Source organism: Trematosphaeria pertusa (genome assembly GCF_010094035.1).
Source record: "Trematosphaeria pertusa strain CBS 122368 unplaced genomic scaffold BU26scaffold_4, whole genome shotgun sequence".
In the NCBI taxonomy this organism is placed as follows: Eukaryota; Fungi; Ascomycota; class Dothideomycetes; order Pleosporales; family Trematosphaeriaceae; genus Trematosphaeria; species Trematosphaeria pertusa.
The window spans coordinates 1,167,209-1,179,708 of record NW_022987215.1 but is presented as its reverse complement, the minus strand read 5'-3'; the positions used below and the strand labels follow the sequence as shown (position 1 = coordinate 1,179,708).

The 12,500-nt window shown below is 54.4% G+C and overlaps 7 protein-coding genes across 7 annotated transcripts; 4 read left to right on the top strand and 3 right to left on the bottom strand.

The window, feature by feature from the left end:
• Positions 1 to 122: 122 nt before the first annotated feature.
• BU26DRAFT_250147 (uncharacterized protein) lies at positions 123 to 5,579 on the top strand. Its single transcript, XM_033821125.1, has 2 exons — positions 123 to 511; positions 617 to 5,579. The coding sequence occupies exons 1-2, from the start codon at positions 449 to 451 to the stop codon at positions 5,495 to 5,497; spliced, it is 4,944 nt and encodes a 1,647-aa protein (XP_033687077.1). The 5' UTR covers positions 123 to 448; the 3' UTR covers positions 5,498 to 5,579.
• BU26DRAFT_250148 (uncharacterized protein) lies at positions 5,580 to 5,999 on the top strand. Its single transcript, XM_033821126.1, has one exon. The coding sequence runs from the start codon at positions 5,662 to 5,664 to the stop codon at positions 5,896 to 5,898; it is 237 nt and encodes a 78-aa protein (XP_033687076.1). The 5' UTR covers positions 5,580 to 5,661; the 3' UTR covers positions 5,899 to 5,999.
• BU26DRAFT_516769 (Sedlin) lies at positions 5,661 to 6,943 on the bottom strand. The gene has a single exon (XM_033828414.1). The coding sequence runs from the start codon at positions 6,652 to 6,654 to the stop codon at positions 6,100 to 6,102; it is 555 nt and encodes a 184-aa protein (XP_033687075.1). The 5' UTR covers positions 6,655 to 6,943; the 3' UTR covers positions 5,661 to 6,099.
• Positions 6,944 to 7,077: 134 nt separating this feature from the next.
• BU26DRAFT_538878 (mitochondrial ribosomal protein subunit L31) lies at positions 7,078 to 7,775 on the top strand (the record flags this gene model as incomplete). The annotated part of the gene is made up of 3 exons (XM_033831478.1): positions 7,078 to 7,127; positions 7,232 to 7,461; positions 7,611 to 7,775. 3 exons carry the CDS (start codon positions 7,078 to 7,080, stop codon positions 7,661 to 7,663), a joined length of 333 nt encoding a protein of 110 aa, XP_033687074.1. The 3' UTR covers positions 7,664 to 7,775.
• A 580-nt stretch (positions 7,776 to 8,355) lies between these two features.
• BU26DRAFT_422553 (putative phosphoglycerate mutase) lies at positions 8,356 to 9,235 on the top strand (the record flags this gene model as incomplete). The annotated part of the gene is made up of 4 exons (XM_033823463.1): positions 8,356 to 8,404; positions 8,473 to 8,845; positions 8,903 to 9,112; positions 9,166 to 9,235. 4 exons carry the CDS (start codon positions 8,356 to 8,358, stop codon positions 9,233 to 9,235), a joined length of 702 nt encoding a protein of 233 aa, XP_033687073.1.
• Positions 9,205 to 10,344, bottom strand: BU26DRAFT_516767 (fructose-1-6-bisphosphatase). The gene has a single exon (XM_033828413.1). The coding sequence runs from the start codon at positions 10,273 to 10,275 to the stop codon at positions 9,289 to 9,291; it is 987 nt and encodes a 328-aa protein (XP_033687072.1). The 5' UTR covers positions 10,276 to 10,344; the 3' UTR covers positions 9,205 to 9,288.
• A 1,102-nt stretch (positions 10,345 to 11,446) lies between these two features.
• Positions 11,447 to 12,039, bottom strand: BU26DRAFT_561840 (uncharacterized protein; the record flags this gene model as incomplete). The annotated part of the gene is made up of 2 exons (XM_033832962.1): positions 11,447 to 11,654; positions 11,708 to 12,039. 2 exons carry the CDS (start codon positions 12,037 to 12,039, stop codon positions 11,447 to 11,449), a joined length of 540 nt encoding a protein of 179 aa, XP_033687071.1.
• Positions 12,040 to 12,500: the final 461 nt, after the last annotated feature.

The following is a 12,500-nucleotide window of genomic DNA, read 5'->3' as shown; positions in this document are numbered from 1 at the left end:
GAGACGGCGAAAGGGGCAGCAGTTGATATATTCGGTAATCCGTCTTACTGTTGCTGCAGCGCACAGAGACGTAGGGCTGCCAGGCCCGGGCGGAACGCCTCCCCCCCCAGCAAGCGTAGAGCCAAGAATTGCCGCGGCGACATCACAACTCCGATCTCGAGCACAGCGCTGCACCTCATCCCCGACTTTCAACACCTCCTCCGCGCCTTCCTCGATCGCACCACCTCTAGTAGACCTTTACCCTCGTGCCGCAACCTGCTGCCTCCACAGGAACGCCGCCATCCGATTTCACTGAACGTCTCCAACTGCGATACCGCATCGTGGTTCTACTCACCTACCTTTCAAATGAGGCCTTGACTTGCCTTTGAGCGGAGTCCCGCTATACAACAATTTCCAACAGCCTTCCTCTGCGCGCAACTCGACCGCCCCCAGCTCACTCACCCAAACCATGGCCACCGAAGCCGGGCCCTCGATCTCGGGGCCGCCAGACGGGATGAAGGCCCAGGAAACGGCAAGTCTCCCGCGTAGCACGCACAGCAGAGCGCCGCACAGTCAATGCTCAAATGAAGATACCGCTTGCGCTTCCGTCAGAATTACCACTGACAGACTCCAGCAGCACGAACCCCCGCCGTCGAGCAGCAAACCAGACAAAGACGAGGCCGATACCTGTCGAATATGTCGCGGCGAGAGCACCGCCGATGAGCCGCTGTTCTACCCGTGCAAGTGCAGCGGCAGCATCAAATACGTCCACCAGGAGTGTCTCATGGAGTGGCTGTCGCATTCGCAGAAGAAGTATTGCGAGCTCTGCAAGACGTCGTTCCGCTTCACAAAGCTCTACCACCCCGGCATGCCGAGCCGCATCCCCACTTCCGTCTTCATCCGCCGCGCCGCCGTACATATCTTCAACATGTTCGTGACATGGTGCCGGGCGGTAATGGTGGTCTCGGTGTGGCTGATACTTTTGCCGTGGTGCATGCGTGTGGTCTGGCGCAGCCTGTTCTGGGTGGGAGACGGTGGCTTTACACGAGATGTCTACTCCGAACCTGTCGAAAATGCGCAACAGGCCCCACAGCCGCCGTCGTTTGACCTGGAGGCGGTCCGCTCCGCCGTGGAATCCGCCAAAGCCGCCAACACCACATTTCCCCTCCCTCTGCCGAGCCTAATGAGGCCCTTTTCTCAGACGCTGAATATGAGCGCCGGCGAGCCCACCGTCTGGACATTAATCGCACAGTTCTTCCTTGGCTATTCCTGGCCTATCCCCCCTTCACCCATGGTCTCGGGGATGAACAAGACCGATGTCAACGCTACTACCGACCATTTAGGACCCAGGAGCCCTTCGCTTCTATCCGACATCTCCTTCTTCAACTGGTTCCCGTCGCAAGCTGCAAACCGCTTTCTAATCGACGTCCTAGAGGGTCAAATCATAACCCTCGTGGTTGTGGTTGCCTTCATCTTAATATTTCTAATACGCGAGTGGGTCGTACAACAGCAGCCTGTGATTAATATGGTAGCGCTTGGCGACGATGCGGCTGCAAACAGGGCGGAGCCGGAAGCGCAGCAGCATGACCAGGATCTAGAGGAAGAGGAGCCAAGAGACGAAGACGAAGGCGTTCGCGTATACGATAACGACCATCACGAGGACTCTGTTGCGGAGGACGAGGAGGACGAGACTCCTACACGCCCTGTCGTGCGCAATCATCGGTCTTCGTCGGCTCGCCGACGGCGCCAGGCTATCTTCAGGACGTGGCAGGACAGCGACGAAATTTCGGAAGAGCTGAAACGCGCGATGCGGGAGGGCTCCGCAGAGGACGTTGCAAGGATAATCGAGCAAATGCCTTTGGAAGATTCCGAGAAGCTGAAGGCACAGCTTCTTGACCTGTCAAAGCAGATGGGCGCGACCGAAACGGAGCGCGATGTCTCCGTCCACACTACACCGCCAGGAGTAACAGAAGAAGCAGCCGGCTCAAGCAGCTCGGCCTTTCCTGAGCGGTCTAGCAGTCTAGCACATCGCATAGAGAGCGCTCACAACACCATAGCACCGTCCAAAACCAATATCGCCGAGTCGTCATCGCCTTCTCACCGACCCCACATGCCGGCGAGAGATCGATCTTTCATTGCTACCGAAATTCAGCGGAGCATGGAAGAGGGCAACTCTTGGTCGTTTGCTAATGTTCCGGATGCGTCCCAAGGCGATCCGCAGAAATCCCAAGAGGAACATGTTCCTGACTCCTGGGAAGACGAAGAGGCAGGGCATGTACAAGGTTCTAAGGATAGCGAGCATGGTGTCACGGACCAGGAACAAGGCAGCGACCACAGCAGCGAAAGTTGGCAACAAGTTCCGGACATTGTTGTCGACGAGGGCGTCGAGCAAGAGCATACGTCAAACAAGGGCAAAGGGAAAGTTATAGACGAGAGCTCAGACGGTTCTCCGGCTGGCGTACTGACTCCTCCGGAAACCATGGACGAACTCCTCGAACCCGCGTCTGCTCGTGAAGTCGATGCTGCCTCTAATGAGTCTGCCTGTGGTTCCGACTCGTATCGCGAAGAGTCTGAACTCGATGACCTGCCAACCTCGACGGATTCAGAGCCGCCCTCAGAGCAAGCAGAAGAACAGGAACCGGAGCCTGCACCCGCTGTGCGGCCACCGCCACGCTTGCTGGACCGTATCCTCGATTGGATCTTCGGGGACGTCGCTCCAGGCGCCCAAACTGCTGAGGATGCTACCAATGACGAGCATGTTGTACAGGACCTGGCTGATGAGGCACCGTTTGTCCCCTTTGCGGCGAACGAGCCTCGTGAACCGGCTGATCCTCCTATTCAAGACCCGGAAGTTGCAGCTGCGGCTGCGCAAGCTGGAATTGACCTCAACGATCAAGATGCTATCGACGACGCCGAAGACCTAGAAGGTATAATGGAGCTCATCGGCATGCAAGGCCCACTTACCGGTCTCTTCCAGAATGCCATGTTCAGCGCTGTCTTGATATCCGCAACGCTAGCCTGTGCCGTCTGGCTACCTTACCTCTGGGGCAAAGTGGTCATCTTATTCATGGGCAGTCCTATCTCGCTCTTTGTCAAGCTCCCACTCCAGCTTGTCGCGGCTTCGGCCGACTTGGTCGTCGATGGCGCACTCTTCTTAGCAGCAGGGGTAGTGTTGTGCGCTCTGCAGTCTGTCTTGTTGCTCATTAGAGTAATTACTCTAGGCACGTTGACCAAACTCGCAGAACGTCCAATCGGTTTGGTAGTTGGGCCAGTGCGGTCAATTTCTCAGAACGCAGCAGATCGCCTTGGGACGCTCGTGAAGCAGTCCCCTCTGTTGCCGCGCCCCAACTACTTCCGTCTATCCATCAACTCCCACGCGGCATTGCGAACGATTCAGAATTCGACATCATATACCTTGAATCAAACGGGCACCATGGTAGCTTCTTTTTACGAAGATGTCACGGGCGAGTCACCTTCTGACGTCGCCCTCCGCGCTCTTCGTCAGGTACCCGTATCGCTGCACGCCGCCGCCGACCTGGCGTACAACAAGACTACATCTCTCCTCTCGTGGTTATCGACTACAAAATCTTACAAAATCACCTTCGACCTTGATTTAGGGGGTAATGCTAGCGATGCCTCTTCAGCTATGGAGCAGTGGAGTGCGACTGACCGCTTGATCGCCGTCTTCGCTGGCTACGCTTTCTTCGCCGTCGCTGGTGCCATATACCTCAAGCGCGGCGCGCCGCTCAGCACATCGCAACAAGGCCAGAAGATCGAACGCATTGTTGCCGATATCCTCCAGCAAGCAGGGGGCGTATTAAAGGTCATATTGATCATCTCCATCGAGATGCTCATCTTCCCGTTATATTGTGGCCTCCTGCTTGATCTTGCCCTGCTCCCTCTTTTCAAGGATGCAAGCCTATACACACGATGGCAGTTCACCATGGAAAGCCCCTGGATATCTGGATTTGTTCATTGGTTCATCGGCACATGCTACATGTTCCACTTCGCGCTCTTCGTATCCTTGTGCCGCAAGATCATGCGGAGAGGTGTCCTCTACTTCATCCGCGACCCGGATGATCCGACCTTCCACCCGGTTCGTGACGTCCTCGAACGCAGCGTCACTACGCAGCTTCGCAAGATAGCGTTCAGCGCGCTCGTATACGGGGCTCTAGTTATCGTCTGTCTTGGTGGGGTTGTGTGGGGTCTCAATCATCTCACGACTGGCGTACTGCCCATCCACTGGGTTTCGCATGCTCCGTCACTCGAGTTCCCTCTCGACCTCCTTTTCTACAATTTCCTTACGCCGGTCATCATCAAACTGTACAAACCGAGTGACGGACTGCATGTCACCTCTCAATGGTGGTTCAGACGCTGTGCCCGCTGGCTTCGCCTGTCGGACTTCCTTTTCGGAGAGAAGATCAAGGAAGAGGAAGGCCGCAAAGTTGGTGGACGGATTGTCTTCAATGGGAAGTATGTCCGCGCTCCAGCATCAGATCAGGTTCGCATCCCCAAGGGCGAACCAGTATTTGTCGAAGTGGATGAGCACAACGCGCGGAAAGACGGCAAGTCGGAAGAGGGAGGCGTGCACAACTCGGACATGGTGACCATGGTCTACATCCCGCCGTGGTTCCGCGTCCGCATCGCAGTTTTCGTGTTCACCATCTGGATCTTCGCGGCGGTAGCCGGTATCAGCGTCACCATCATCCCTCTCCTGTTCGGCCGCTACCTCTTCTCTCTCTTCCTCCCGTCGCGCATCGAAATGAACGACATCCACGCCTTCTCGCTCGGTGTCTACTCTCTTGGGACCGTCGCATATAGCATCTACCAGCTGTACAAATTCGTACGCAGCCTTCATCGCCCAGTACCCTCTCCACTCACCACACTTTACACGGTCGCCGCGACAACGTCTCGTATGGCGCTCCGTGTCATTCGTTTCACCTACGTCTGGACGTCTCTCATTATGGTCATCCCGTTCCTCTTCGCTGTGCTTATCGAGCTCTACTTCCTCATGCCGCTACACGCCTATCTCGGCCCGTCAGAACCCCACGTCGTCCATATAATCCAAGACTGGACACTGGGCTTTCTGTACGCGCGCCTTGCCGCACGCATCATCTTCGCAGACCGCGCGTCCCGTGCTGCTCGTGCCTTCTCTGCCGTCGTCACAAACGGCTACCTCAATCCCAACGCACGCATCGCCACGCGGTGCTTCTTGATGCCTGTCGTCGCTGTCTTCGCAGCTGCGATCATTTTCCCGAGTTGCTTTGCACTGATCATGAACAAGACGGTCTATTATGCGGCGGATGAAGCGACAAAGAGCCAGGTGTGGCGGTTCAGCTATCCGGCTGTTGGGCTATCGCTGATCGCCATGTGGACGAGCAAGGAAGGATTAGAGGTGCTGAGGAGGTGGCGTATGGTGGTTAGAGACGAGGTCTATCTGATTGGAGAGCGGTTGCATAACTTTGGGGAGAGGAGGGCTCCTCCGGCTCCAGCGCAGACTAACGCAGTGCGAGCATAGCAATGGCATTTGATTGTGGCTTGGGTCCAAGGGGGAATTAGGGAGGAGCAGGCTGGGCTTGGGTCTCGTGGGCTATGGAGCCTGGGATAGGCGTTCCTCGGGCATCAATGGCGAAGCATCATCAATAAAGGTTTTCATGGATTAGTACACTGGGTAGCCTTTCCATGTTGATTTTTCTTTTGTGCGTATTATTAGCTCCGGGTGGGAGAGCGAGCTACGCATGTTCTAATAGATCATCGCTCAATTTGGTTGAGTCGGAAATGATTATTACTCTGCCCCTGTGTCCCAACTCTTCCTTCCCCTTTCGCGTCTCTGGCTTGTGGAGTAGGGAGCTCGATGCTCGTGTGCGTGTGCGTGTCTCGATCGAACCTTGCCCGTTGTCTGATATATCAGACTGGTGAAAGGCGTCGCCTGTGACCTACTTCATACCGAACCTGTCACGTCTTTTGCCTTCGCCCTCCCATCGCCGGAGCTCCGCGCGGACGAATCGTCCTTGTCTCAGGGCACCCGCTAGCAGCCCTCAAGTAAATTTTGGAATGGTGTAGCTTTCCAGTTCCCATGAGGAACACCCAACAGTCTCAACACCTCTCCTCTCCCAGCCTTCAAAGATACTTCTTCGCCGCCGCCGCCACCCTCTGCCGAAATACAGGACTCTTAACCACATCACCATTCCCAGCATGAAAAAAAGGATTCATCACCGTCTTCAACCACGCCTCATACACATCGACGAAGAAATTCTTCACCGCCTCTTCCGTCGCTGGGCTCCTTGGGTCATACAGCCCACTCCCCGTCACCCGCCCGCCCGCCAGACTGCCCCTGGCCCCAGCCCCGCCGCCGCCGGCTAGGCCCAGCGCCTCGTCTCGCGGCCGTGTGAGCAGCAGGAAGCGCACGTTCGCGCCTGTTATCCAGCACGAGACGAAGTTGTTGGCGTACTTGTCGATGTGCTTGAGGTACATGGGCGCGCTGCCGGATGTGCTCGAGGGCCCGAATTGCAGCTCTTCGACGATGTCGAGCGAGGAGTGCAGGATGAAGGGCGCGAGGGAGCGCTCGGAGGCTGTGAAGCGCGCGATACCGTCGCCGCCGCTGCGCGAGGTGCCGAATTCGTGCGTGAAGAGGGGCGTGTCGGTTGGTGAGAAGATGGTGAAGAAGTAGGACATTTTGAGGAGGCTTTTTTGTTGGCGGGAGAGCTGAGTGGAGGCGCAGGCGGCCACAGAAGAGGCTGGTTCCCTCGGGTTTCGAGCGGCGTAGATGGGGTGGGACGCGGATGTGGAGGCGGGAGCTTGAGCTGTTGGAGGTGGGATGCTGGAGGGTTATGCAGGGGATGTTATTCGAAGAGAGATGATCCGTATTGTATCCGCCGGTTCGAGTGTCCTGGTAGTTATTCTAAGCTCTTTTATAACGGGTAGACAGCGTTGCTCCTGTGATTGCTCGTAAAGCTCGATAACGTTGAAGATGTTGAAGATCTCGGAGGTGCTGCGGAGCTGAACAAGGGTTCGCGCCAAGAAAGGTCCGTGTCCGTCTTTTCTAAACCTCATCCTCAACCCGCGAAACCACCAGCATCTCCACGCTCACACATCACAATGTTCGGACCCTTCCGCTTAACAAACCCGCTATCCGGTGGTCTCCTCTGGTAAAACAGTTCCCTCCAATCGCCCTCCGACGGCCCCTACCTTCCGCCCCTCTCTTCTGCCCATACATCCGCAAATGCGACTAACTCGTCCGTTCGACGAACAGGAAAATCCCCTGGCGCCTCTCCCGCCACCAAAAGTACAGACAACGCGAACGCCTGCGCAACGTCGATTCCGTCGTGGCAACTCTCGATACCGCACTCGCGCGCCAGGGACAGAGCATGAAGAGGGTTGTACGATGGAAGATGGAAATGCCGACCGAGGAGGAGATGCTGCCCAAGGATAAATATACGGTGTTTGATCGGAAAGTGAAGAGGTATCGGAAGGGAATTCATAGTGAGTTGCGCCCCAGCTTTCGTATGGTGGTGTGAGTGGCCCGGAGGGATAGGAGGAGAAAGGCGCAGAGGGGGACGGAATGGTAAAGGAGACATTGGAGAGAGAAGAGGAGGATAGCAGTCGAAATATTAGTGCTGACATATCGACAGAGGTTCCGAAGTGGACGAGAGTGAGCCAAAGGCTGAACCCCCCGGGTTTCTAGACGGGCGGATCGAGATATAAAAGGAGAGGGATTGTACATTATATGTTCTAAACAGGCACTTTAAAAAAAGATATATACAACAAAGCGATGGCATTCTTGGTTTACACTTCGCCACGAGATAGGATACCCGCTTTCTATATTCATTTTTAAAGCACACATCTGGCGGTAAGCTGCGACCACAAGCATAGCAGTTGCGCTCCTTTTGGGATGGCCTGCAGCCAACAAGTCCCACCTTTAGGGGGGATATTGAAAAGTAGATGCAGAACAGAGGCCTTCGATGATGTCGTCTGATGTTCTCAGGCAAGGCGTCTTCATTAGCGCTCTTGTCGAGGGTTAAGGTTAAGAATAGGATTATGAACATTTATGAGAAGTGCGTAGTACGTGCGTCGCCCTATGAACGTTCCTATACCCAGACTGTGGCATGCGTCTGCCTGCCTTCCTTTGTGAGGGCTTGCAATTATCCAAACTCAGCCGGATGTCCCCCTTCCAATCTTGAAAGACGACCAATCAGGCCATAAAAGCAACGCACGGCATATAAAACGAACTGTTGGGGCGTTTCCTTGACGAAAAGGAGCTATGTGCTTATGCAACCTCCGTGCAGCACGAGAGCGGGGCCAGGCTAGGGTTCTACCCCAGCAACGATCCTGATCCCCCTTCCCACCACCCACCTCTACGCAGAACTGCCGACAGCAATGTCTGACCGAGACGCCTCCACTCCCCGTGTATTTCTCGCTCGTCACGGTTCGTCAGACCCTAGGCACCTAATACTGTTTGCGCAGTTAGATGGAGTTCCAGCTGACCAGCCGAAGGCGAAACCGAATGGACAATAAACGGACGATACACGGGCATTACGGAGCTTGAACTCACCTCAAGGGGTGAAAAACAAGTCCTTGGTACTGGAAGACGCCTGGTTGGGCCTGGGAAGCTGATCGATCCAGTCCAGCTTGAGCGCGTCTTTGTGAGTCCTCGTAAGCGTGCTCGTAAGACGTTTGAGCTACTTTTCGGTGCCGACTCCGAACTCGCCGCATTAGAGAAGGTAGAGTTCACTGAGGATATCGCCGAATGGGGATATGGAGCATATGAGGGTCTCCTCGGGGAGGAAATTATTGCCCGTAGGAAAGAACAAGGATTAGATATTGAACGACCGTGGGATATCTGGAATGATGGATGTGAGGGCGGCGAGTAAGTTAATCCTCCCTTCTGAGCCAGTCCGTGAATACTTATATTGTTTTTTTGCAGATCCTCCGAACAAGCGACGGAACGTCTCGACGGTCTGATCAATCGCATCAGAGATATCCAGCGCCCGTACATGCACGGCGAGAAGCCAGTGGACATTGTTCTGGTTGCTCACGGCCACATTTTGAGAGCTTTCACCAAACGCTGGCTAGGAATTCCCATGGGCTCGCCCCTTGGAATGATGCTACCACCTGGAGGCATTGGAGTTTTGAGGTATGTACCGTGCTAACTTCGTCACGCGCCAAACAGTAGTTAACTCCCCGAAGTTACGAAGAACATGACATCAGTGCACCCGCATTTCTGGTTGGTATTGCATTGCCACTAGAAGAGGGGTAGTGCAGAAGCATGATAGACCGGCCGAGGTTGCCTGCGGATGTACTCGTATATGTTTACAGAAGTGCCTTGCGCACATTTTCCACCTCCGCCGCAGTTCCGCAGACTAACCCTCCTCTTTCATCGCAATTATCAATGGCCCTCCCTAGGATGTCTTCGCCATCTTGTGGGTCGATGGCAAGCCCTCCCGCACACTCAACAATGAGTGCGATGGGCGTCAATTCGTAAAGGCGGCGCAGCTTTGCGTCGCTGACAGCATTGACTGGCGAGATGTACACGCCATGCCCTTTCACCAAGGCATGGACTACATCTGGGACCAATCCTCCACTGTATCGCAGAGTGTACTTGTTCTTAATGTATTCCGAAACAAGATTCAGGTATTTCTCATCTTCGGCAGCAGCGCGTAGGTTGGCGGGCGAGAAGTAACGAGTCTTGAAGGGCTCGCTTTGGAACTGGACCCGCGGGCGGATGACGGTGATACGCTGTCCGTTGACAGCAACCTCGAAGCAATTAGCAGCAGTGCCGGGGATGCGCAATGCAATAATAGCTGTAGTCCTTGGGCCCTGCAAGCCGAGGATAGCTGCCACGAGCTTGTCCTTCGGCTTTTCGTGTAGCGCGGTTGTGCCATCCCAAATGCCTATGATGGTACCCACAGTCCAATTCGGGGCAATGATTGAGCTTCCATCTAGCGGGTCAAATGCTACAGTGTACTGCTCCGTACCAGGCTGGCAGATGCCTTCGTCTGCGAGCCTTGCTGGTCGTTCCTCGGGGTCTTCTTCGCTGCTCGCTGTACGTATGGAAGAGCATTTCGCGATTGTTGTCCGGATGATCTTCTCAGCAAGAACATCGACGTTCAATTGATCGTCTCCGAATGCGTTCGCAGTTCCCACCTGGGAGACTGTATCAGACTCCCGGAGGGCCTCCGCAACCTCATGGATTGCTTTGACCAGCGCTGGAATCACCTCTTTGCGAAGAGACGGTCGGATATCTGGTGGATGAAGAGACTCGAGATGTGCAGCCAAATTTAGGCGTGCATTAGCCATGGTTGGGTTGGGGAAGGAATGAAGCAGGTGCTTGACCCTCATGCTTTTTCTACTGATTGTAGAGAGGCTAGGCACTTTAGAGGCTAGCTGCCAAAGTGGAGCTGTGTAGCTTCAACTTGGGTCGGCCGGCACAGCTTTCTATTACTAGAACAATCTCGCCTCTTCTTATAGCAAATTGGCCTTCTTTCTCCATAATACGACCATGGTTCCTTCGGTCCCGCCTAAGCTATGAGCATCGCGATGATGTACGCTTCCAGCAAATATTGCTCAACAATCCAATCATCTCAACAAAAATGAATTTTAACAAGTTCAACATTTCCATAATACGGACGCGCAACATCTTTCCGCTCACACTCGCCCAGCCTTGTCATTGGTGGGCACGTTCCGTCTTTTGCGTTCTCTTCGGCGGCAACACGATCCTGTCCCTTCACCAATTCTCAATCTTCTCCCGACGCAGACGCCTTCCCATCATCGCCGACCTATGCACGACCCATCACCGAACAGATTGTCAGGCGCTTTATGGCCGACAGTGATGTTCGAGAACACGCCGTGGCTCCGATGTTCTTTTCAGCGCCACAATAACTCACAGGCATCGCGGGAAAGTTCCAACCACTATGCGTTCAATTCGAGCCCGCGGGCGCGACTAGAAACTACTCACCTGCCTTCAATCCTTTAGCCGGATAGGATGTCGCCCCTAGCACTAATACGAATAAAGGACGAGGCGGTGGAGTTGTGTTTCCTTTGACTGATTCCTTTGGGACGGCTAAGAGAATTCTGAAATTGCGAATAGAGACCTTACACTATCAAACTCAATACTAATCTTCTTGGATTCACCGGTCAATCAATTCACGTCTTTACTAACATGGCTGTGGACCTCGGTATAGAAACACATTCAACTATCAAATGAGTGTAATAGAGCGACGTCCCGCGGCTCCAACGGAGAGAAACGTCCAGTAAGGACGGAAAAGGCAACTCAAAGCAAAAGAAACGGAATTCAAAAGGAGAATATCGCCTTCTCGTCTGCAGCATTTTACACAGCCGGAATGAAATTTCCAGGAAAGTTTCCGGAATTCCGTACCGAGGGCTCTGTCCGCGTAGATCACTGCTCCCCGCCACGCTGTGAAACTCTCCAGGCGCAACCTTGATCCATGTGTCTCAGACAAGAGCGTCCCTACTCTTCATGTGCCGACATGCCGCTATCAACGACAAACAGGAGATCACCTTCTACGAAGGCTTTCGAAGGTACGTTGGGGGCGTCGCGCCTCATCATGGCAGGTTTAGCCTTGGAGGGGCCACCGTGACTGTCGATCAGGGAGAGCTCTCGCTTCTGATTGTTGGTGAAGTCGATATCTGTGCAGGAGCCAGCGTTCGGATCCGCGCTGTGGGAACACGTTAGCCTCCATGTGTGGAACATCAAGCTTGCTCTACCTACATGAATTGCCAGCCGTCCTTGGTGTTACGGCCCCCCTTGGGGCACCCTTCGATCTCCGTCTTCAACCCAGATACGCAAGTGTCGACGCTCAGCGACCTCCCATCGCCATTGTCATTCTTGACCTCGAAGTACCAAGAAACGCCCGCATCCTTTACGGAGACGCATGTATCTCGCTTCTGATGTGAGACGTAATAGCCACCAATCTGTTTGCAGGTTATGCTGAGGCTATCGAGAGCAGTTTTTTTGTTTCCCTCGGCTCCCCCTGAGTAACAGCCGGCCATAGCAGTAGCCACCATGAAGGGGGCGAGAAGAGCAAGCGTAGAAGATCGCATGTTGAGCCGGTCGGGTCGAGAGTTATAAGTTTGTTGAAAGAGTTTGAACGAGACGAGCGAGGCTGAAAGATTGGCCTATGTCGATGTATTGATATGTTGATAAAACTTGTAGAGGACTGATGTCGCAGTGTCTAGACAAGTATTTATACCCGCCTGGGAATTACGACACGTGTGCCAGTAACTTTTTTGACCATCTTCGACTGGCCTTGAGGGCATGATTGCCTACGTGTATGGAAGTAATGGTAAATTGGCCCTTGAGACGCTCGCCAGAGCGGCAAGTGACAACCTCGCGGCACAAAAGTTGAGACAGGAGGAAGATACACCTTGGCGAACTTTCTGTGGCGGAGCGTGTTGGCGAAGACGTACGGCAGTGCAGGTGCAGTGTGCGTGTCTGGCTTGGAATGTCGATTACACGCAGTACGAGGTACGTGTCCCTTAGATGTTTGCCTGATTCTCTGTAG

Excerpts from the sequence above, each read along its gene's own strand:
- BU26DRAFT_516769 (XM_033828414.1), bottom strand. The coding sequence starts at position 6,654 with ATGTCCTACTTCTTCACCATCTTCTCACCAACCGACACGCCCCTCTTC.
- BU26DRAFT_250147 (XM_033821125.1), top strand. The coding sequence starts at position 449 with ATGGCCACCGAAGCCGGGCCCTCGATCTCGGGGCCGCCAGACGGGATG. Across the intron at positions 512-616 it reads GGATGAAGGCCCAGGAAACG|CACGAACCCCCGCCGTCGAG; the intron begins GCAAGTCTCCCG and ends AGACTCCAGCAG.
- BU26DRAFT_516767 (XM_033828413.1), bottom strand. The coding sequence starts at position 10,275 with ATGGCTAATGCACGCCTAAATTTGGCTGCACATCTCGAGTCTCTTCAT.
- BU26DRAFT_250148 (XM_033821126.1), top strand. The coding sequence starts at position 5,662 with ATGTTGATTTTTCTTTTGTGCGTATTATTAGCTCCGGGTGGGAGAGCG.